Source organism: Giraffa tippelskirchi, chromosome 3, assembly GCF_054371585.1.
Source record: "Giraffa tippelskirchi isolate mGirTip1 chromosome 3, T2T-mGirTip1v1.2.pri, whole genome shotgun sequence".
Lineage (NCBI taxonomy): Eukaryota > Metazoa > Chordata > Mammalia > Artiodactyla > Giraffidae > Giraffa > Giraffa tippelskirchi.
In genome coordinates, this window is record NC_137277.1 from 7,437,402 (window position 1) to 7,461,483 (window position 24,082).

At 42.6% G+C, this 24,082-nt stretch overlaps 1 protein-coding gene across 3 annotated transcripts in view; it reads left to right on the top strand.

Moving 5' to 3' along the window:
* Window positions 1–3,518: 3,518 nt before the first annotated feature.
* Window positions 3,519–24,082, top strand: part of UNK (unk zinc finger) — a 35,934-nt gene continuing 15,370 nt past the window's right edge. For all 3 annotated transcript variants that reach the window (XM_081575336.1, XM_081575338.1, XM_081575337.1), the window contains exon 1: window positions 3,519–3,665. In XM_081575336.1, coding sequence (XP_081431462.1) covers window positions 3,562–3,665 — 104 coding nt within the window. In that variant the 5' untranslated portion in view covers window positions 3,519–3,561. The remainder of the gene's footprint in view (window positions 3,666–24,082) is intronic.

Sequence of the window (24,082 nt, forward strand, 5' to 3'; positions counted from 1 at the left end):
ACGCTGCGTCTCTGCGTCATAGGACCCTAATTTGCATACACCAATGACTTTTTCTATTGGCTGACGCTTTCGCCGACGCGCTGACATCCCCCGACACAAAGGCCGTGCTTCGGCCCCGTTCCCTGATTGGCGGACATCTAGACCACTGATTGGCTGTTAAAGTGGCCTAACTATTGGATGAATGCAAAGAGGAATGGACGAATCAGAGTTTAGCACTAAGCCGCTCTTCTGATTGGATAAAATGGAGCTATGTTTGGATCCTTCCCTTGGTTCCAAAGCTCTACAATAGAAAGTCAATGCAAATGAATTGCACTGGTCCTTACCAGGACTGGTCCTTAATCAGGACAGTCGGGAGGGCAAAGGCCCTAACGTTATTTGCATCAAGCTAATACAATGAAGGAGAGAGTATTTTAATGAAAATTTTGTAAATATTTTCCAATGTAAAATAAAATGCATTCCCTGTGATTATTTACTTTTCATGAACATTTTGATAGGTAGTAGCGTAAATGAAAATTAGAATTCAGTAAATCATGTTATCAAGTAGTTTATCTATCAGGCATATACATTTTAACCAAAATGCAGTTCTTTTGTTTGGTGGGGTGGGAAAGATAAATAACAAATACAAAGAAACAAATGTCAATAAATTATTTTATTTGTAAGGACTGTTTTGTATGTCCTTAGACCATCACAAAACACTTTGTGATTTCAATATGCTTACAGTTAAACAAGGAGTAACTTACTAGGCAACGTATTCTTTAAAAGTATGTAATTCAACTGAACGAAATCACTACAGCCAGAATGGGAATAGTCAATTCTAAACCAGTGTTTGCATGTCCCTAAAGAATAAACAAAAGACAACTAAATTAAATATGGTCCCTTGTATTTAATGGTCTATCATGGAATATATTTCTTCTGAAGAAACATGACTAATGTATAAAAATGGTAATCCCTACCTTTGCCTACATGTCTTGAGTGGCTTTTAATACTTAGTTCTTCAGATGATTCAGTTATATAAAATATCAAAGCAGGCTTAAGGTTAAGACCAGCCAAACAAAGTTCAGAAAATTGAAACAAAGCCTTGGGCATTCTACTCCGCAGTTTTTACCGTGGATTCACCAAATATTTTAAATTATTTAAAAAAGCAGAAAAATCAGGTACATATAGATTCCAACAGAGAATTATACTACATAAATACAAATACCTCAAAAACTTACATCTGACGTCAAGAGTTCCCCCTCTCATCATCAAAAGTGAGAGAAAAAAATGCACAGTTTGATTTAAAGTGGCTATGGCAAAAACACCTTTGGCTCAACCTCTAGTTCCAAATTCGTTATTTTGGCCCTCTCAATCATAACACGCACAATATGCATTCAATTATCATTTATCTATAAACTTATATCATAATTCAGTCAACTTTAGTTTCTCTCCTCTGCTCAAAGCTTAGGGTAGAGGAAACATTAAGTCATTTCATGTCAGGCTGAGAAGAGAAACCAAGATGAAGGTTCTTGCCCTGTTCTCAGAAACTGTGTAAAGCTGAAAAACAGGGAACTGATTATACCCCAGGTAAAAGACTGTCAAATGTCCTTGAATGTAACCACAAAAATACCCTGCCATCTTGACTGCTCAGATGGCCTGGAGAAGGAACAGGCTCCTAAATTAACACCCACTTTTGTGTTCCAAGGCTTTTCTAGGAGTTCCAGAACCCTAGCTGTCTCATGCTTTCTACAGAATACAGTCGCGATCCATCCCCACCCCACACTCTCGCCCATCCCTGCCCCCAGTTTTGCTAATTATTAGAGATAAACTAAACTAAGTATGTATTTACACGCATCCATTTAAGAATGATTAGTGGAAATAATCTCTCTTACTTGGCAGTCTTATCGCTAGGTTTTTCTTTTTCCTAAGTGAATGCAAAGAAGGAAAAACAACACAAAAATAGGGAAAAACCGAAAATGCTAATACAATCAAAACAATGCAGAATGTGAGGCAGCATGTAGGTTACTGTCCTAATTCCTGTTCTGTCACGTACTTGCTGAGTAACTTTGCACAAGTTACTTAAGCTCTCTGAGTTTCGGTTTCCACTTCTCTAAATTAAGCAGTTTGGGTGATATCATCTCTCAATTCTACTAGTACACACTTACTCTGAAACTCATGGTATACACTCATTTAAAATCTAGCACGCTGAACTGTATTTCTTCAATCAAATCACACTTGGGTATTTTGGAGGATAACCTATAAGTTGATTACTTGGATTTAACAATAGGATTAAAGCAATACACCACAATTTACACAACTTTTTTGTCCCTTCGCAATTTTTCATCTTCAAACACCCCCTAGTGCTTAAACAATTGATTTGGTCTGTTTAAAAAATACCAGTTTCTCAACTTGGGTTTGGCTTCTGATGTGAAATTACTCGGAACAACATAAAATAGATATGTATCAGTCTCAAACATGAAAAATTTTCAGTCAGCCCACAGTGCTTCAACCGTAAGGTTAATCGAATGTTTCTTTAATGAGATTATCATTAGTTGAGGTTATCTAATAAAACGCAATTAGCCTGTAAAACAAGGGTTTTGAATAGATTCAATATGGAAAACCAAGTTAAATGACAAGTGTTAAAATATCTATGAAGAACTTCGCCCAACTGGCGGGAAGAGGCGAGGAGGCTGAGGGCCAGAGCACGAAAGTGGAGTGCATTATCAATAGTACTCTCTACTCAAACCCAGGCCCTTCCTCTGATGCTTTTCGACGTTCCTGCAACTTGCCGGTGTACCTGACACTATGTTAGACGGAGATTAAATTCGTTCTTGGCCCTTAATGTACTGGAAACACGTTGGTCGGGCCAGGTGTCGAGTTGAGGGACTCAAGTCGTGTGGAGTTCCAGGTTTCGGGGCTGGTAAAGGTTTATGGAGCGCCTCGGCAAAGGCGCGGGAACAGAGTATTGTGTTGTATTGCTCTTCGTTAGCAGAGCTTTCTCAAGCTGACTTCCAGCAGGCCGCCTTTCCTTCACGCTTGGTCCCGCCGCAGGAATGAGGATGTTAGCAGACTCCAGGTGCCTGCAGCTCAAAGGCCCACTTGCTAGGGGCCCGCATCAGAACCGAGCCCAAACTGGGATAAGTACGGAGGCGAGGTAATCATTATCTTGTTGGCAGTGAAATTACACTTGGAACGGTTTCACAGCAGTCGTTAGGCCCTCCCTAGCTCTGGGGCTTTTCGACCCCAAGGGCTCCAATTGCAGGCAAAGGATCCCCTACGAACCTGGAAACGCAGTTAAGAAGTAACGCAACCGGACTGCAAGCCCCACAAACCGTCGCGGGCCCTCAACATCCGGGACACTGGTCGCAAGGCTCTCTGGGTATCGTGGTCCGTTCCTTCGGCAGCAACCCTCTGCCGGCGGTAAAATTCCAGCCGAACCTGGGACCACAACTCCCAGCAAGCTTTGCTGCAGCGCGGGGGGTCTTCACGTTCTCGTGGCGCGGCGCAGCCGCACTAGGGCCTCGGCGCGGACCGCGCAGACTGAATAATAAAAGGGGAGCGGCGAAGAGGCAGGAAGACAGGACCATGTCGAAGGGCCCCGGGCCCGGCGGCTCCGCAGCTTCCTCGGCGCCCCCGGCCGCTACCGCTCAGGTGCTGCAGGCACAGCCCGAGAAACCGCAGCACTACACGTACGTAGAGCACCCCCCCCCGCCGCGCGCGCACGCCTGACGTCAGCGGCCAGCGTGAGTCACGCGCGCAGGGAGAGCGCGAGGCGGCCTCTCCCTCCCCCCCCCCCGTCTTCCTCCGGCCCGGCCCAGACCGGTTCCAACCTGCTGGGGCCGGTCCCAACTGCCTACAACTGCCTCCAACCTTTGGTCGGGCTGAGGGGCGGGAAACCCGGTCTCCGGCGCCGAGTGGGGAAGGCGGGAGCTTGGGATGCGGAGTGCACACCTCGTAGGCCGGGGCCTTTCGAGGCCTAACTGTTCCTCAGACCGTAAAACTACAGTCCCAGGCACTTTTAGGGGCGATAAGGAGTCCAAGACGCGACCAGGATGAGTTCCTAAGGAGCCAATCTTAGACTTGCTTATGAATGGACGGTTAGCGTGAAGTCCTGTCAGGCGACCCACTTACTAGGAACCAGAGGCCTTTTGTGACCACAAGGCCCGTATGTTGTCCACGGAGGCCACTCTTGCTTGAAATCACTTACAAAACAGTTGCCTCAGCCTGGGTGATGGGGTCCGAGTGTTGGCCTCAGGCCCAACCCAAATGTGGCCTCAGAGGGAGCCCCAAATGCTGGCGCTACAAGTCTAGTGAGATGGAAAACCTCTTGAGAATGTGCTTGTATCTTAAGTGGAGGTCCCTGTCTTCTCTTTATTTTCCTTCAGGGTATTTCTAAGCAACTACTTAGAGCTAGATGCTTTGGGAGAAAGTGAGAAAAAGAGGCAGGTCCTCCTGTAGAGTAAAATGTTGGTTTCCATTTTCCCTGATGTTCTTTGAGTACCGGACATCCCCTTGGGCTCCCAAGTCGTGTACAAGTCTAGAAGGATCCCGAAGTGTACCTCAGTCTTGCTAGAGATTTGGAACCTGGGGGTTGAACAACGCTTAACGGGCACACGATAACGCTGCCTGGTGAACCAAGTGCAAGAAGCATATGTTGGAGTAGAAATACCTAAAAGTAGATAGGAAGAGTTCTTGTTTGTCAAGGAAGTTAAGACCCATTGGGAGGCTCTTCTGGGATTAGGGAACATCGATTTTAAGAAGTGTATTGGGTTCTTTGTTAGATTCTCTGTTATTGGTTGAAATCATTTGAGACTTTTTCTTCTCTTCAGTCTGACTCACGTTAACTATAACTTTTCCAATGTGGCGATTGCTTTGCTGGCCCTTTCTTGCTGGAGTTCTTTCTGCAGTCTGGCCATTGGTTTTGGTGAGATGGCCTATAAAGAAGAATTCAGTGATCAGATGAAGGGTATGGTCCAACAGCAGAGTCTAGATTTGGACATCTGCAAACTTCATCTTATTGGAATTTATTTATAATCTCTGGTTGCTCAGATCACATTTTTTTCAGTAAAATATGGATAACATTTTGAGTAATGTGAATCTTGGTTTCAGCAATTTGTGTTTCTATGTTGTCATTGAGTATACTATGGAATCTGTATTAGAAAGACTTTCTAACCATTTTGTAATTGAGAGGTGAAACTAATCAACAGCTGTGTAAATATTAATATGAGTCTTTGTTCTCTTGATGCTAATTGTTTAAAATTTATTTATTTGGCTGCCTTGGGTCTTAGTTGGGATATGTGGGATCTAGTTCCCTGACCAGGGATGGAACTCAGGCCCCCTACAGTGAGAGCGTGGAGTCTTAGCCGCTGGACCACCAGGGAAGTCCCTGATGCTCATTGTTAGAATGAGATTTGTTTAAAATTTGTCTTTCCGCTCCTTGTAGGGTAAGTACAGAGTCATCAGTCATGGCTCTTGAAGTGGCTTAGTAAATGGACAGTAGCAGATGTAAAGCCCAGGTCTGATGGGAGGTTGGAGGTGTTACCGCCTCTGTTATCTGTTCGTGTGTGTCTGTTGTTTGTTTTTATCTCCAGAAATCAGAGGTAGAACTCAGTTGGTAGAAAGAGATAGAATTCTTTCTTGATAGATTTATGAGCCTTCAGAAACCTGGATGATACGGAAAGCTTCAGTCCCTTGCCATGGGGTCTGAGGAGCAGGGAGCATCAAGACACTGAGTATGGCACCAGTATACTTATTGGCTCTGAACCCATTTGTTGTCCTTGGGGGTTAGAAGACAGGAACATTTTAATTTTGATTTCAGTATTTGCTATAAAATTTTGAGCTGCCCTACATTTTTTAAATTCTCCTTCATAGCATGAATTTCTAGAATTTATTCCAATCTAAAGATGACCTTATCTATTGCACTGATACCATCATTAAATAGATACAGACTCCTTTCTTTTTTAATGTTTGTATTTTTTTACCTGTAAATTTTTTTTACCTTTTAAAGCTTTCTTATACATAAATGATGTTAATTTCATGTATTTTTTTTGTACCTGATATTTGAGATTATGTGACAAGCAGTAATTTTGCAATAATTCAGAGGAGGTTTGCATTAAAATTGAATCCCACTGATCTACAGTCCGTGGGGCCACAAAGAGTCCAACATGACTGAGCAACTAAGCACACACATCATAATGGCAGTATTGGCAAATGCTTTTGAATCCATCAAAAGTAAAAATTGCCTTCCTGTTCGCGTCCTTCTTGCCCTTTATTCTTATCCCACAGCCAAAGTCCTAGAGTTTGAGCCCTCCTTTTTCTAAACCAAGAGGATTATCATAACGTAGTTTGAAAGATAATTATTTTGTTGGGTGTTTTTTTAAGCTCTTGAATAATGTTACTTTAAGAGAAACAGAAGTAATCCTTTCAGAAAATTGATGTATTGGGCACTTGTGTGATGCCTGAGGAATTCGACCCTTTTAGAAAGTGGTTATATCAGAATTTCCTGTGCTGTACAATTCCATGTGTCTGATTAGCTCTAAGTAAAATGATAATGTGCCTGTATTAGTGCTCTTTAATACAAGAACCACACGACCTCTTGCTAGGTAATTTTTCTTTTTTTGACAGAGACTAAGTTTAATGCAGCTTTATTTAGAACAAATCCATCTTATATTTTAGAAGAGTTTTATGAAAACATTGAGGAATGGGAAATTTTGGAGTAACACAAATTTAGCTAACTTTGGGCTTTTTTACTACATAATTATATTGTTAAAAGTGTATAGTTGAACGGTCAACAAAAAAACTTGCTATTTGGGATTTGGCAATTCCCTGATTTTGGGAGTTCCCTGATAGTCCAATGGTTAGACCTTGGCACTTTAACTGCTGTGTCCTGGGTTCAGTCCCTGGTCAGGGAACTAACATTCTGCAGCTTAGCGGAAAAAAACTCAGTTTTTGACCTCACTATTTTGATCCCATAAGCGGATATAAACCTCAAAGACATCATTTTTGGATTCTTTTAGTTGGCAGTTGATTCTCAGACTTCTTAATGCTCTGTATTAAAGGAAAGTGAAATTCTGGTTTATTAAAGGTTTCTTGGAGCTTTCTGACCACTGGGTGATCTCATAGGAAGACAAGATAAATGCTTAATAGCCTCATCTAGCCAGTTGTCATTTTAATTGAGGCCTGTTCCCTGGGTATCTTTAAACAAGAATAATGTAGCAGTACTTCCATAGATAAATGATTTTGAGGGAAATCTGTTAGTGTATGCATTATGTAAATCTCTTGATCTTAGCTTGATTGCATCTGACTGTTTTGGAAAATCCAGGCAATGAACAGTATTTAAGTCATTATTGCAAATTGCAGTAACATTGTAAATACATTACTCTAGAGCACAACTTGTTGCACAGTGGAAGTCACTGGAAGCATTCCTTAGCAGCCTCAGCAGGAATGAGTTAAATTACCAATAAACATTTCTGGATCTTGTTTGCTTATTTATCAAGGAGAGCTAATTTCTTGCAGGACAAAATTGAGAGCTCACTGTGGCCTTCAGGCAAGCCTACAAAATCCCCATTAATAAGTGCCCGTGCTAAGGGTAGCCTTAAATTTAGCATCTAGTTGATATTTGCTATCATCTAAGTTAATGATTAAACTGAAAATTTGCTTAATGGTTAAGTTTTTTTGTTTTAATCCAGCTATGTTAGATACTAAAGAAGGCTTCCCCACCATCTATATGCATCTGCTTTGACTGGTGGTTTCTCTCAACCTACAAAGACTGTGGCTTATTGGTGAGGGCAGCTGGACAACTCTGAGAGCAACTTAGAGAAATCCATCTTGAGCTCCTTCTCTGGAAATAGCATCCCAGATAAGTGCCCAAAAGCAAGACACCCTCGTGGACCTACTTCCTCCCGCTTTCAACACATTGATGCCTGAAGGTGAGGTCTCCTTCCTGTGTGTCTTGGGAGCCATTAGCTCACTTAGGTAACGAGAACCCTGCAACAGCCTGAGCACCAGTCACCTGCAGGCTTTCTTACCAGACCTTTGCCTAAAGGCTGTGTTTCACCTTAGGAAAGATGCTAGGTCAGAGCCTGGGAAAAGTCAGGTTGCATTTAAAGCTGCGTTACTTTAATTAGAGGACTGGTGTAGAGATTATTTTCCCAAATGAGGATGATATTTGCTTAATGATTAAGTTTTTCATTTTCTTTTGTTTTGTTTTTGATCCAGCTGTGCTTGATACTAAAGGAGGTTTTCCCACATACGCATCTTCTGTATTTTGCAATTACAACTGTGGACAGTTATGGCTAATCCTAGTAGATTGTCTTCCCTTCTTTTAACATCTTGGATGAATTTTGGGGCACACTAATGTGTTATGTGAAGATGGATGTTGAATGTAAGTTTCTTGTTATTCTTAGTCAATATATGAAAATTACAGTTAGCCTGATTGCTAAAAATGCCAAGGATTTGCGATCAGTATCCTTCTGGACAATGTAGTTTTCTTGTTTTCTTACCATATAGATTCTTTGTAGAGTTACCCCAGCCAGCCACCTTAAATACCTGCATGGGCAACAGAGAGATCTGTGGAGAAAGTTTGGGTAAAGTCAGTGCTTATGAACATAGGTATGGGGTTTATTTGGGGGGATGGGAGTGTTCTGGAGTCAGACCATGTTGATGGTTATACTAAAAACCACTGAAATGTACACTTTAAAATGGTGACTTTTTATGGTGTATAAGTTACTTCTCAATTTTTTTTTGAAAAAAAAGGATTGTTAAAAGCAGTGTATATGAGCCCTCAAGAGACTTTTGACACATGGCCTGTCAGGGCTTGGTGGTATCATTCAGCATGGCAGAGCCCACAGTTTTCAGAGAGTTCCTTGGCACCCTTCTCCCAGCCTTCTCAATGGCTCCATCTCCGTATATCCATTCTAGGCAAGTGCCTCCATGTTGTAAGTCTATGGAGATTCTTTTAAGAAGTGAATACTCAGCAAATTTGGGATTCTAGTTGTTGGTAGTTGTACTTGAAATCGTCTCTGAATTGATAACCATTATATAGAACAAGCACACTTTTCCCAATAGCTTCGTAAAATGAATTGTGTTTATTTAGTAGGGTGGCTGGGAGGTAGAAGGGGTTGCTGTTCTGCTAAAATGAACCGATTCTGTTCATCAGGTGTTGTGAAAATTGTTTTAATGATCACATGGGCATTTCTGTAAGGACAGGCCATGTGTTTCAGGCATTTAAATGATATCAATGGCTATAATATTTTTAGTTCAAATAATCACAATTAACTTTTAATTTCTTTATAAAATCCCTCAACTTTCACCCCTTTTTTCTTTGCCAGTGTGTAGAATTTGACAACAGTTTCAAGAGCTGATGAGGAAGAGAAGATGGAAAGGAGTCTAGCGACTTAAAAATCTCATAGCGTTTTCTGTGAGGTGACCTTTTTCCTGTTGGTGGCTCAATTTATTTAGGAGACAAAGATATTAAGGCCTGTGATAGTATTGTCATGTCATATCTGAACTTACTGAAATATTCTCTCCCTTTCCTTATTCTTTATATCACAGTTTGCTTTTTGTGTTCATAAGTTGACTCGTTTGTTTCCCATTAGTATTTGAAACACCTTATGGCCACAGTGAGTCCTAACAGAATGACTTCTTGTGAGAAGCCGGTGGGTCTTCCCACCTTCCTATGAAATTTTGGCCTATTCACAAAACTACTGCCATTGAAGAGAGATAGTTAATGCTTAGGAAGGAAGAGGTTGATAAAACCTTGGCGTGGTGTGTTATGACTTGAACGTTTTTAAGCAGAGGTTTTTATATCTAAGCTTGTATTCATTTTGGTAAAAGCATTACTCTTTTTATTTTACTTTTACTGATAAGAAGTGCCAAGCATCTAGTAGTTCAGGATTTGTGTTAAGTCAAACGTCACATGAATTAGACTTCTCTGGTGGCCCAGTGGGTAAGACTCCATGTTTCTAACGAAGGGGGTGTGGGTTCAGTCTCTGGTTGGGGAACTAAGATTCCATGTGCCGCATGGTGCAGCCAAGAAACAAAACAGCAACAACAAAACCCACATAAATTAGAAACACACACTTGTATTTTCTTAGTTAAAACCAAATCGAACAGATTTTTACTATTGAACTGAGTAATTTTATAATGAATACATAGGTGAATATTATATACCCAGTAGAGTATGTTGAAGTTAATGCTTCTGTTTTTGTTTTTATTTTATGGTATTGTAATTAATGGCCTGTCAAAAACTCCCTGACATGTTTTCAACAGCTTCTAGAGAAATATTTATACTTATTTGTTACTGCTGTTGTTTTTCCTATAGCTCAATGAAGAAAAGCATAGTTAACAGTCCACATGGCGTTTAAGAGTAGGGACTCTAGGACCAGACTGTCTTGAGTTGCAAGGCCAGCTCTACCACTTACTAGCTGTGGGATCTCGGGCAAGTGACTTCCCTCGTGCTTCAGTTTCCTGACGATATTGACAGTATCTGTGCCAAGGGGTTGTTATGAGGATTCAGTGAGTTAATGTATATAAAGTGCTTAAAACCATGCCTGGCACTTAGCACAATGAAAGTACTGTTCTTACTCAGTATCTGAACAATGCCCAGGTTACTGCTTTCAGTAGCATTGCTGCCTCCTTCAACAGCCTGAGCCTGTGTTGTCTTCAGAGCATACTCCTCTCTTCTGTATCCATTGGAATTTCACTTCAGTCACAGTTCTTACAGCCTTCATCAGCCTGGTTATATCTTACATGATGAATTTGTTCTAAATGGATCTACTCTTTCAGGGATACAGACTTTGTTGTACAGAAAACAAGTGTTCAAAATAACACATCAGTTCAGACTTTATACTAAAATACTCATCAAATTGGAAGCTTTTCAGGCCAGTTGTGTACAAGAAGACTTTGAATCAAAGCAAGGTGTTATCTAGTTTAGAGAAGAATTATTATACCAGAGTATTCAATAGTCCTCAACATATTCTCCAGAATCAATGATATGAGTCACTGATTACATGAACTTGCTTCAGTTTTACCCATTGCAAGATCCTTAGGCCAAGGAGACAGTTATAGAAAGAGGGAACCAGGGTACTCTTCATGGTTCTTGTTCATTCTTGGGGCCGGGACAGTTCACAGGTGTCAGCTCTTTCCCAGTGAAGAATGGGCTGAAATCATTTGCGATGAGTGACTCCCCACCGTAAATGTTTCCTTGCTAAAATGCCTGTTGTACTTGTACCGTGGGTCCCGGTGTATGTATCTGTTTTAGGATAGTTCACTGTATCTTGGAGGTTGCTACTGGCCATAAGGTCTTTGGCTAAAACCTAGTTATAGAATCAAAGCCTGTCTAAAGATTTAGACATACACAGAAATTCACTAGATGCTTATTTTGTTTGCCTGAAGAATACTCTTTGAACTTGCTTTTTCTGCCAGAAAGAATGTGCTAAACCAGGATCACGTCAGAAGATAGCACTTGACCAGAATTTATCAGCGCTTTATCCAAATATTTACCAGTTACGAATTTTAGCTCTATTTGTTTTCTTGTTTTGTTTTTAACTTTGGCTGCTCTGGGTCTTCTCTGTGGCCCACAGGCTCAGGAGTTGCCGCATGTGGCCTCAGGGATCTAACCTGTGTCCTCTGCTTTAGAAGATGGATTCTTAACCACTGGACCACCAGGGAAGTCCCTGGGGCAGTTTTTTAAAAAACCTTTTTTTTGGTGGGGGTAGCAAATCCTACTGGTGTGGTTATTGTTATGTATAATGTTGTATGGTTTCTGGATTACGTTGGGTGTGAAACAGAATGTGTTTGTAGATCCCTACAAATGTTGAGTCTAGAACTGCTAATAGTTTACCTAACGCTTTTCAAAAATGAGGCAAGATTTCTTCGCAAATTGTAAGAAATATTGTTAAACACACACACATAAATAATTTAGGATTCTTAACGTACTGCTTATCTGCTCTTATAATATTCTTGAAATTAAAGATTTTATTCTCAAACTTAAAAAGGAAATATCTTGGTAAGCCATGAAGTATGAGCTCTGTGACCAAATTTCTTTATAGGAGTTACACATGGGAGAAAAAAAAAAGTAGCCAGTAAGGTTAATATGAATATGGAAAACAGTAGATTATATTAATAGATAAGAGTCATTTGAGCCTTTGGACACAATAACGAGTTTTTTGGGGGAGCTTGTTTATTTTCTCTTTTGCAAGTTTCAGAATCCCGTCACGCTGTGACTTGGTCTTAACAAGGAATATTTAAGAACAGGTTCATTTCTTGCATTTTAAGATTTCTTTTTGCACGATAAAGCTTGTATATTGCCTGAAACATACAAAAGTCAGATTTTATAAGACTAGCTGCAGTGGTGACTTATTAGGGACACGGGTACATCTGTCATGTTGCCAGATCCCTGTGGCCCCGGTGGGAGGCTTAGGAGCAGTGACCACTGACTGGCTAGGAGAACAGCTGGGCTCCCAGGAGCAGGGCCATGACCTCCAGACTGCGAGGCGTCCAGGGTGGGCTCCTCCTGTCGGCTCAGTCTGTTGTCTCCTTTTTGTTGGGCTCATAGATTGCTGTTTACTGTGCACATTGGGAGTCCTGAGCCCACCCTGTATTGCCGCACCAGCTCTTCCTGTTGCTTCTCCAGAGGCCATCATTGTCTTGCCTGTGTGCCTTTTTGTTCAGATCTGACCATTCTACACATGAATCCACTCAGACTTTACATATCAGAAGCAGGATGACATTTTAGGAGTCATTCATTTTACAAACAAGTTTACCACAATTGAATTTTCACTTAATTCTTCTGACTTATTAGCAACATACATCTTTATTTAATTTTGGACCAGATAGATTCCCTGTCAAGTTGTCAGTAAAACTGTAGATTTCTTTCCTAACAAGTTTTCTTTATCTTAAATGTAAAGTTACAGTAAAGAAAAGTCATGATAACCGCTAAAATCAACCATTAATACTGGATGTATTTTTCTTTCTGGTTTTTCTTTCTGTATATAGTTTAGGTAGTTGTCTGGTTATATTTATATATTTTTTTCTTTCACTTAATGTATCTCTGTTTATCTTTGCACATTCCCAGCAACAACTACAGAGCAAGCCATCCCACTGGTTGCTTTTCTAGTCTGCTTGTAAGGCTGAAGATCTTAAATTTACTGTTGAGTGTGAGGAGCTAGGCTGTGTGGATATTGTGGGGAAGGTAGCTAGAGAAGTTACTGGTTTCTTAATCGCCAGGAGAAACATCTAAGTTGCCTCTCAGTGTTTCGCTGAGTTAGTGCACAGCTTTTGTGGACCAGGCTTATACCACTTGGGATGCTTTAATGTTTTTGCTTTTTCTTGGACACGTGTCTTGAACACCTGCTGCAAGCTGGCTTTGTGCAGGGGTACAAAGATGAGCAAACCTGGCTGTATACAGAGCAGTTGAAATTCTCTATGGTGGGGCCATACCAGTTGTGTTCAAACAGTGTGGTGGAAACATGGAGGAGGGGGCGATTAATACCCCTGGGCAGGGCAGGAAACTCTCCTGCAGAGCGAGGCACAGCACAAAGGGGATCTGGACGCAGGAGCAGCATGACCAAAAGCAGGAGATGAAAAGTGAGGGGAGGCTGTGGTGTGTTGCGGAGTACCCACCCCTCAGACTGAGGGTGGCAACCTGCGGCTCTGTGCCAGACCCACCCAGCTGCCTGCTTGTGTGTGGCGGGTGAGCCGAGAGAAGGTTTTACATTTTTAATGGTCGAAAAAGAATAATATCTTGTGACACGTGAAAATTACATACATGAAATTTAATTTTCAGCATCCATAAATAAAGCTTTATTGGAACCCGCACTCATTGGCTTACATATCGTCTATGGCCACGTTTGCAGTTTAACCACAGAGTTCAGTAGTTCTGATGGAGACCAGGCGGTTGCTCTGCATTCACACATGTGGAAGCGCAGTTCAGTTCAGTCGCTCAGTCGTGTCCAACTCTTTGCGACCCCATGAATCGCAGCAGGCCAGGCCTCCCTGTCCATCACCAACTCCCGGAGTTTACCCAAACTCATGTCCATCGAGTGATGCCATCCAGCCATCTCATCCTCTGTCGTCCCCTTCTCCTCCTGCCCTCAATCTTTCCCAGCCTCAGGGTCTTTTCCAATGAGTCAACTCTTCGCATCAGGTGGCCAAAGTATTGGAGTTTCAGCTTCAACATCAGTCCTTCCAATGAACACCCAGGACTGATCTCCTTTAGGATGGACTGGTTGGATCTCCTTGCAGTCCAAGAGACTCAAAAAGTCTTCTCCAACACCACAGTTCAAAAGCATCAATTCTTCGGCGCTCAGCTTTCTTCACCGTCCAACTCTCACATCCATACATGACCACTGGAAAAACCAGAGCCTTGACTAGACGGACCTTTGTTGGCAAAGTAATATCTCTGCTTTTAAATATGCTATCTAGGTTGGTCATAACACGGCTCTAAATTGCTGTACGGTGCACTACAAATCACAGTGACACAGGTACAACTTGACAATGTTTCTAGCGCCGCGGTGTTTTATTATTCTTTATCACCAGTGCCTAACTATCATGTCAAAACAAGAGGAAGAGAAAAACGGACTTGAAATGCCGTGTTTTTTAGGGCACAGCGGAGTGGATTTTCTTGTCCCTGAATTAGTTGGCCAAGGTGTCTGTAATTAAAAAGCTGTGCTGAAAGAGTCCATCAGCATTACCAGACTACACAGTTGTCACAAAATTCCCAACTCATAGGAAGGCAACAGTCAGAAAAATTAAAATTTTAAAGAGACTGTTTTGTTACAGCGGAATTTCTTCATAAAAATGAAAATGAGGCTGCAACTGAAAATGAGGCCTCATTTGTTAACCAGGCAAATAAAGCCATACTAATATTGAATTAATTAAATTGCATTTGATTGCAGGAACTGAAGAAACATGTCCAGAGCATTTGTTTAAAAGAGCATTAGCCGTTGAGCAAGAACAATTTCTCAAAATGCTGAGGTCAATGGGAGCAACATCAATAGTCAATTAAAAACAAGGCAAATGATTTTGTGTAGTTTTTCTTGGCTCTTGATGAGTCGACAGAAGCTGTTTAGTTGTTTTATTCATGGAGTCAGTGCCATGTTTGAAGTGACTGAAGAAGTAGCCTCTTTGAACAGTCTACTTAAAACAGCTGCAGCTGAGAATATTTTCAAAAAAGATAAGAAAATACTAATTCAGTACAACCTGAAGTATAATCTGTTAATATGTGTCACAATGAATGATGGTAGGAATATGTGCAGAGTAGAAAATTATTTAATCTGTCATGAGCTATTGAAATGCTAGGATCAGTGATGAACTTCACTCCCTCTTGTGGGATTTAAGCATCCTCATTTCCATGAATTTTTATCAGAAATAAAAGCTGAATATTCTGACATGCCCTACTACACAACCATTTGATAGCTTAGCAGTGGTAAAATTCTCTTGCAGTTTTTTGAATTGAAGGCTGAGATTGAAATTTTTCTGAAAGAACAACCATTTTCAGTCACTATTACTGAACACTGAATGACTTTGGAAATTAGCTTTCGCTGCAGACTTGATGATTTTTCTTAATTCATTCTAAAATGACAAGGAAAAACATCACTTATATGCAAACTTTATATTGCACTAAAGTCATTTTGACAACTGATATTTGAATCATAAGTCAGGCTGCCTTATACACTTTCTCTGCTGCTGAAAGTTAAAGGTGAGACCTCTATTCCTACACAGATTTACCTTGGATATAATTTCTGAACACAAATTACAGTTTGAGCAGTGACTGCATCTCGATAGGAATACAAAAGAAATTTCCATATTTCAAAATATTTGCAAATGAGTTTACACCAAACCTTCAGATGAAAGTGATTAAGAGAAAAGTATCAGGACACTAATACAATTCTATAAATGTCTTTTAAGACTAATATATGGTCAGTTAAAGTCATGCTTGTAGAATGATAACTGCACTTGGCAGGACCTATCTGTGTGAACAGACATTTCCAAAAGTGAAGTTGGTCAAATCCTGTTACAGAGTCAATATTAACAGATGAACATTTGTAACCGATTTTTGATGCAGGGGACCCCCAACTTTGCAAATGTTATACTTGCCCCCCAAGCCTGTTCTTTTTAGTAGACCCATGAACAGTATGAAAAGGCAAAAAGATAGGACACCGAAAGATGAACTCCCCAGGTCAGTAAGTGCCCAATATGCTACTGGAGATCAGTGGAGGAGTAACTCCAGAAAGAATGATGGGATGGAGCCAAAGCAAAAACGATACCCAGCTGTGGATGTGACTGGTGATAGACGCAAAGTCAGATGCTGTAAAGAGCAACATTTCATAGGAACCTGGAATGTTAGGTCCATGAATCAAGGCAAATTGGAAGTGGTCAAACAGGAGATGGCAAGAGTGAACGTCGACATTCTAGGAATCAGCGAACTAAGATGGACTGGAATGGGTGAATTTAACTCAGATGACCATTATATCTACTACTGTGGGCAAGAATCCCTTAGAAGAAATGGAATAGCCCTCATGGTCAACAAGAGAGTCCGAAATGCAGTACTTGGATGCAATCTCAAAAACTATAGAATGATCTCTGTTCGTTTCCAAGGCAAACCATTCAATATCACAGTAATCCAAGTCTGCCCTGACCAGTAACGCCGAAGAAGCTGAAGTTGAACAGTTCTATGAAGACCTACAAGACCTTCTAGAACACCCCCAAAAGATGTCCTTTTCATTATAGGGGACTGGAATGCAAAAGTAGGAAGTCAAGAAACACCTGGCATAACAGGCAAATTTGGCCTTGGAATACAGAATGAAGCAGGGCAAAGGCTAATAGAGTTTTGCCAAGAGAACGCACTGGTCATAGCAAACACCCTCTTCCAACAACACAAGAGAAGACTCTACACGTGGACATCACCAGATGGTCAACACTGAAATCAGGTTGATTATATTCTTTGCAGCCAAAGATGGAGAAGCTCTATACAGTCAGCAAAAACAAGACCGGGAGCAGACTGTGGATCAGATCATGAACTGCTTATTGCCAAATTCAGACTTAAATTGAAGAAAGTAGGGAAAACCACTAGTCCATTCAGTATGGCCTAGATCAAATCCCTTATGAGTATACAGTAGAAGTGACAAATAGATTTAAGGGACTAGATCTGATAGAGTGCCTGATGAACTATGGGCAGAGGTTCGTGACATTGTGCAGGAGACAGGGATCAAGACCATCCCCATGGAAAACAAATGCAAAAAAGCAAAATGGCTGTCTGAGGAGGCCTTACAGATAGCTGGGAAGAGAAGAGAAGCAAAAAGCAAAGGAGAAAAGGAAAGATATTCCCATCTGAATGCAGAGTTCCAAAGAATAGCAAAGAGAGATAAGAAAGCCTTCCTCAGTGATCAATGCAAAGAAATAGAGGAAAACAACAGATTGGGAAAGACTAGAGATCTCTTCAAGAAAATTAGAGATACCAGAGGAACATTTCATGCAAAGATAGGCTCGATGAAGGACAGAAATGGTATGGACCTAACAGAAGCAGAAGATATCAAGAAGAGGTGGCAAGAATACACAAAAGAACTGTACAAAAAAGATCTTCACGACCCAGATAATCACGATGGTGTGATCACTCACCTAGAGTCAGACATCCTGGAATGTGAAGTCAAGTGGACCTTCGAAAGCATCACTACGAACAAAGCTAGTGGAGGTGATGGAATTCCAGTTGAGCTATTTCAAATCCTGAAAGATGATGCTGTGAAAGTGCTGCACTCGATATGCCAGCAAATTTGGAAAACTCAGCAGTGGCCACAGGACTGGAAAAGGTCAGTTTTCGTTCCAATACCAAAGAAAGGCAATGCCAAAGAATGTTCAAACTACCGCACAATTGCACTCATCTCACATGCTAGTAAAGTAATGCTCAAAATTCTCCAAGCCAGGCTTCAGCAATATGTGAACCGTGAACTTCCAGATGTTCAAGCTGGGTTTAGAAAAGGCAGAGGAACCAGAGATCAAATTACCAATATCCGCTGGATCATCGAAAAAGCAAGAGAGTTCCATAAAAACATCTATTTCTGCTTTATTGACTATGCCAAAGCCTTTGACTGTGTGGATCACAATAAACTGTGGACAATTTTGAAAGAGATGGGAATACCAGACCATCTGACCTGTCTCTTGAGAAACCTGTATGCAGGTCAGGAAGCAGCAGTTAGAACTGGACATGGAACAACAGACTGGTTCCAAATAGGAAAAGGAGTAAGTCAAGGCTGTATATTGTCACCCTGCTTGTTTAACTTATATGCAGAGTACATCATGAGAAATGCTGGGCTGGAAGAAACACAAGCTGGAACCAAGATTGCAGGGAGAAATATCAATAACCTCAGATATGCAGATGACACCACCCTTATGGCAGAAAGTGAAGAAGAACTAAAGAGCCTCTTGATGAAAGTGAAAGAGGAGAGTGAAAAAGTTGGCTTAAAGCTCAACGTTCAGAAAACTAAGATCATGGCATCTGGTCCCATCACTTCATGGCAAATAGATGGGGAAACAGTGGAAACAGTGTCAGACTTTATTTTGGGGGGCTCCAAAATCACTGCTGATGGTGATTGCAGCCATGAAATTAAAAGATGCTTACTCCTTGGAAGGAAGGTTATGACCAACCTAGATAGCATATTTAAAAGCAGAGACATTACTTTGCCAACAAAAGTCCGTCTAGTCAAGGCTATGGTTTTTCCAGTGGTCATGTATGCATGTGAGAGTTGGACGGTGAAGAAAGCTGAGCGCCGCAGAATTGATGCTTTTGAACTGTGGTGTTGGAGAAGACTCTTGAGAGTCCCTTGGACTGCAAGGAGATCAGTCCTGGGTGTTCATTGGAAGGACTGATGTTGAAGCTGAAACTCCAGTACTTTGGCCACCTGATGTGAAGAGTTGACTCATTGGAAAAGACCCTAATGCTGGGTAGGATTGGGGGCGGGAGGAGAAGGGGACGACAGAGGATGAGATGGTTGGATGGCGTCACCGACTCAATGGACATGGGTTTGGGTAGACTCCGGGAGTTGGCGATGGACAGAGAGGCCTGGCGTGCTGCAGTTCATGGGGTTGCAAAGAGTTGGACACGTCGGAGCGACTGAACTGACTGAATGGATTGCCAAAACTTGTGGCCAGTTATTTATCTTCACAAATAAAAATTTGTGGAAATTTGTTTTTTCTCTTGTTATGTAAGTACCTACATAATATCCTCAGTCTGGGCTCTTAGCCCTCAAAGTCTAAATTACTTACTGTATGGTCCTTGACAGAAAAGTTTGCCGACCCTGCTGTGGAGGTCAGCCTGCTGGTGGGGGGAGTGAGTCCCTGGCTGCAGAGGCGTCAGAGTGAGGCCACGCCAAACACTCTTCTCGGAGCAGTGGGGAGCTAGATACGGATTGAGACACCAGCTGCTTCTCGCCTGTTGCCTCCAAACTTACATAGTTTTGCTAACAGCCATCTCTAGTACTTTTCTGTTTATCCAGATTCTCCTCACACTCCTCCCCAGAAGAGTGAAAAACCTAAATGTATAAAGCTATTAAATGAGACAGCTTGGAACAGGATTTAAAGTGTAGTTGGAATTCCCTGGCGATCCAGTGGTTAGGACTCTGCTTTAAAGCACTGCCAAGGGTGCGGGTTTCATTCCTGGTCCTTGCAGCTGAGGTCCCGCAAGCTGCACTGTGTGACCAAAAATAATTAATAAAGAGTTTAGCTGGAAATTGAGCTGGTAGCAGTTAGCACTTCTTTTCACACCTACTTAAGAGTGATGTAATTTACTGAATTCATTGTTAATCCCTTATGTGTGTTATCACTGTTGGTTTAATGGGCCAGGTGAGTGAATTTAGATATCAAGTAGGCAGATTTTTGTCATTTTTTTTAGAACTTTGGAAAATAAAAATAATCCAGTAAATATTAAAAGTATTATTTGATTTTTTAAAATTTGCATGTACTTGATTTTAAAAGTTTTTAGGGAAAAGTATTAGTTTTATAAAGCAATTTAGTACTTTGATACCTATGATTATATTTGTGTAAAAATACTGGGAGGAAATTTACCAGAGGTCTAACATCATTTGTGGTGGAACTTAGGATAATTTTGCCCTTTTCTACATTTAAAATTTTTTTGTAAGTGGACATGTTACTTTCACAGTGATCTTTTAGAGGATAATTAATATGATATCCTAAAAAGGAATGAGAGGTGGCTTTGATTGGAAGTCAGCCCCCGGTGGGACAAACGTGCAGGCACTGCTCCTCAGTTAAGGTGAGCCCCTGACCAGCTGCAGTGTCCCTCTAACCCTCGTTGATGCTTCTGCTGGGCGAAGGTGTGGCTGTCTCCATCAGCTCTTATTTACTCGGGGCCTGGGTGGTTTCTTTTTTTCTTTTTCCTTGGTGGTTTCTCAACTCATGCTGGCCACGGTGGGTCACCGAGGCCTTGCAGTTTGCAGCTAGTCTGTGTTCATTGACGTTTATCCTTGAGTGCGGGTGTTCCCAGGAGGTGGTGGGGGAAGAATTGAGCTCTGTGGCCCTGTGCATCCCTCAGATCTTGGAGTGGGGCCAGGGTGGCTGGTGAGTCTTCTCTCCTAACAAAGGATGCCAGGACTTCTTGGTTTTCCTGAGAGCTGGTTGAATTGAAGAGAAACCTTTATAAAATAGAAAGATGGGTTGGAGCTTAAAGGAGAAAATTGTGCATTTCTTCTGAAAATTTGTTTCATTTCAATCCATGAAAGAGTGATTTCTGAGTGGTTTCTCTTTGCCGTCTTAGTACTGCATTGCCGGTTAGCACAAGGTTGGAGGGGAGCCGGGAAGTTCTCACTAAACAGTTTGGTTCCCAGGTGGTGGATGGTACAGTTCTGTTAGCAGAAGTTTAGAAATTTTTCTCATTAATTATTGTTGGTTGACAGTGGGTACTCTGCCTGCCTGGATTTGGTCATTTGGCCCCTTTTCTCACAAGAGGCTTTTATGCAGGACAGTCTGCCCTATCCCCTGAGTTACAAATTTCCTGCACTGTGGTCCTTTTCACAGGGAAATAAATAGTTTAGGCTTCCAGCTCTCAATGTCTGCCTGCTGGAGGCATCATAAAACTCTTGGTATTGCTTTGTGGACTTTGGCCCTTGTGCGACTTTTTATTTCTTGTTATATTCATTCAACAAACTTTGTTACTGTAGTGGGTTCTTACATGCTTGCTATCAAGGACTTTATAATCTAATAACAGAGGAAAATGTACACATTATTGATACGCAATACAGGATAAGGGAATGTCTAAGAAATGCCTAGAGAAAGTGCCATAAAAACTTAGAGATGATAACTGGGGACAGGGGCAGGAAGGGAGGTTAGGTAGAGGTGAAGGAAAACTTCATGGAAGTGATGGCGTCAAAAGGTTCATTACCTTTGAGTTCAGCCTTAAAAGATTTTTCCTGGTAAGGGAGGTGATAGGTACAAAGGCAGGGAAGTTAAAGATCTCTTTGTAAGACACCAAGGACTCCAGAGTTACTGAAATCAAGACAAATGAAGCTGGAAAAGTACATTGGGCCAGATGTGTAGGGCTTGAAATGCCAGGCCAAATAGTTAGTCTTTATTTCTCACTCTTCTCTGGCCCTGGGTTCAGCTTCCTCCACCCCCATTCCCCACCTGTTACCTCTCGAATGAGTCTTCTGTGGGCCGGGAGTCAGGTAGAGTGTGTGCTGCCTGGGAGAGATCAGTCTAGCCGTTCAAGGGGTAAGTGTCCCAGCTCAGTGCCAGGGTTTGGTCCCTGCGTACAGCACGCGGGGCAGAGTTCTGTCTTTAATCAGACAGGGTGACAGGGAGAAAGACCTTGTGTTCCAGTGCCAAAGAGGGTGAGAGAGGCCCTAGGGAGCCTTCCAGGGTTCAGCCCAGTGTCTCAGTGGCTACTGCTGGAAGCTAAAGGCTTTTAAGAAAGTAAGAATTCCGTTTGGGCTCTGGGAGGAATGGTGAGTGCACTGCCGCATCCACTGGACACGGGAGGCCAGATGCAAGGGGCCCGTTTATTAAAAGGTCCCAAGTGTTTGCCCCACGGCAGTGGGGATGGAGATGAAGAAGTGCCAGATGAGGTAATCTGCTGCCTCCACGTCTGTTCTCTGTGGCATCCCTGCCAGCTGAAGCCCTTTGGAGCCACAGCATCTGCACGCAGCACTGTGGACATTGCTGCCCCGCAGAAGCAGGCTTGCCAGGACCTCTTTCTCCAAGAGGACAGGCAGTTCTCTGGACTGCCTCCTTGGGTTTCTACTGAGGCATTGATCCTAAGCAGATAGGTGCCACTCTTAGGGTTGCTAGATTTAGCAAAGAAAAATACAGGATGCCTGACAGATTGAAATTTCAGATAATGGAAAATTTTTTAGTACAACCGTGTCCTATGAAGTATTTGATTTATCAAATTCCAGTGTAACTGGATGTTCTGTGATTACGCTGCCAATCCTGACTATTTCTCACTCTTCTGTGGCCCTGGGTTCAGCTTCCTCCACCCCCATTCCCCACCTGTTACCTCTCGAATGAGTCTTCTGTGGGCCGGGAGTCAGGTAGAGTATGTGCTGCCCGGGAGAGATCAGTCTAGCCGTTCAAGGGGTAAGTGTCCCAGCTCAGTGCCAGGGTTTGGTCCCTGCATACAGCACGCGGGGCAGAGTTCTGTCTTTAATCAGACAGGGTGACAGGGAGAAAGACCTTGTGTTCCAGTGCCAAAGAGGGTGAGAGAGGCCCTAGGGAGCCTTCCAGGGTTCAGCCCAGTGTCTCAGAATATACCTGCAGCCTGGAGATGCTGTCCCTAAAATTTGGCCCCTCCTACACCTCACCTCCTCCTCATTTCCCTTTTGTAGTTCTCCTACCCTACTCACATTCCACAAAGGCACTTGGAGCTCTTCACCTCCACAGACGGTTTCTAAGAAGGCTGAGTGCCGAAGAACTGGTGCTTTTGAATGTGGTGTTGGAGAAGACTCTTGAGGGTCCCTTGGACTTCAAGGAGATCAAACCAGTCAGTGCTAAAGGAAATGAATTCTGAATATTCATTGCAAGGATTGATGCTAACACTGAATCTCCAATACTTTAGCCATCTGATGAGAAGAGCCAACTCATTAGAAAGGACCCTGATGCTGGGAAAGATTGAAGGCAGGAGGAAAAGGGGACGACAGAGGATGAGATTGTTGGGTGGCGTCACCGACTCAACGCACATGAGTTTGAGCAAGCTCCGGGAGATAGTGAAGGCCAGGGAAGCCTGGCATGCTGCAGTCATGGGGTCACGAAGAGTCGGACATGACAGAGCAATTGAACAACAGCTGTTTCTAAGCTCATACTGTTTCCTTTGCCTAAAACACCCTTCCTACATTCTTCACCCATAAGTGCCTCTCCTTCCCTCTCCCATTTCTCTGTGGCAGCCTGGGTCAAAGGTCCTTCTTCTGGGTTCCCAAGGAACCCACAGCAAACCTTTCTTGTAACCTTTCCCACAGGTGACTGTTTGCACCTGTTACTGGTGTGTCTTCCGTGATGATGCAGGCTTCCTGGGAGAAGCACCTGCCACCTCAGTGTCCTCAGTGCTCACTACCGCACCTGTACCTAGTAGGTGCTCAACAAAGAGATGCTGAATGAACAGGACGCTATTTGAAAGCTTTACTGCCCCTTAAACACCTCTCTGTGATCTTTAGGGAGCACCCACCTCCGGCTTTCCCCCTGCCCAGTGTGGAAGCCTGGACACTTCACACTTCAGGGCTGGGAGGATTTTTTTTTTTTTTTTTGGGCCACGTTACATGGCTTGCAGGATCTCAGTTCCCCAACCAGGCACTGAACCCAGGCCCTCGGCAGTGAAAGTTCAGAGTCCCAACCACTGGACCGCCAGGGAGTTCCCCTTGTCTGGGGGGATTTTCCAGCACTTTCATTAGCATTAAAGAAAACCTGTCTGGAAGGTCTCGGCCCTGTCCTCACACCTTCAACAAGCCCAGGCTGGCAGGGCCCTGAACACCCTGGCATGAGCCAGAGACAAGGGCTGGACCTGCTTCCCTGTGTTCCAGGCCTCCCAGCTCCAGGTGGAGCTCCCATTCTGGACAGAGGCTCCAGGTCAGTTGGTCGCTCCCCCCATGCTCCCTTCTGCCCACAACCTTCT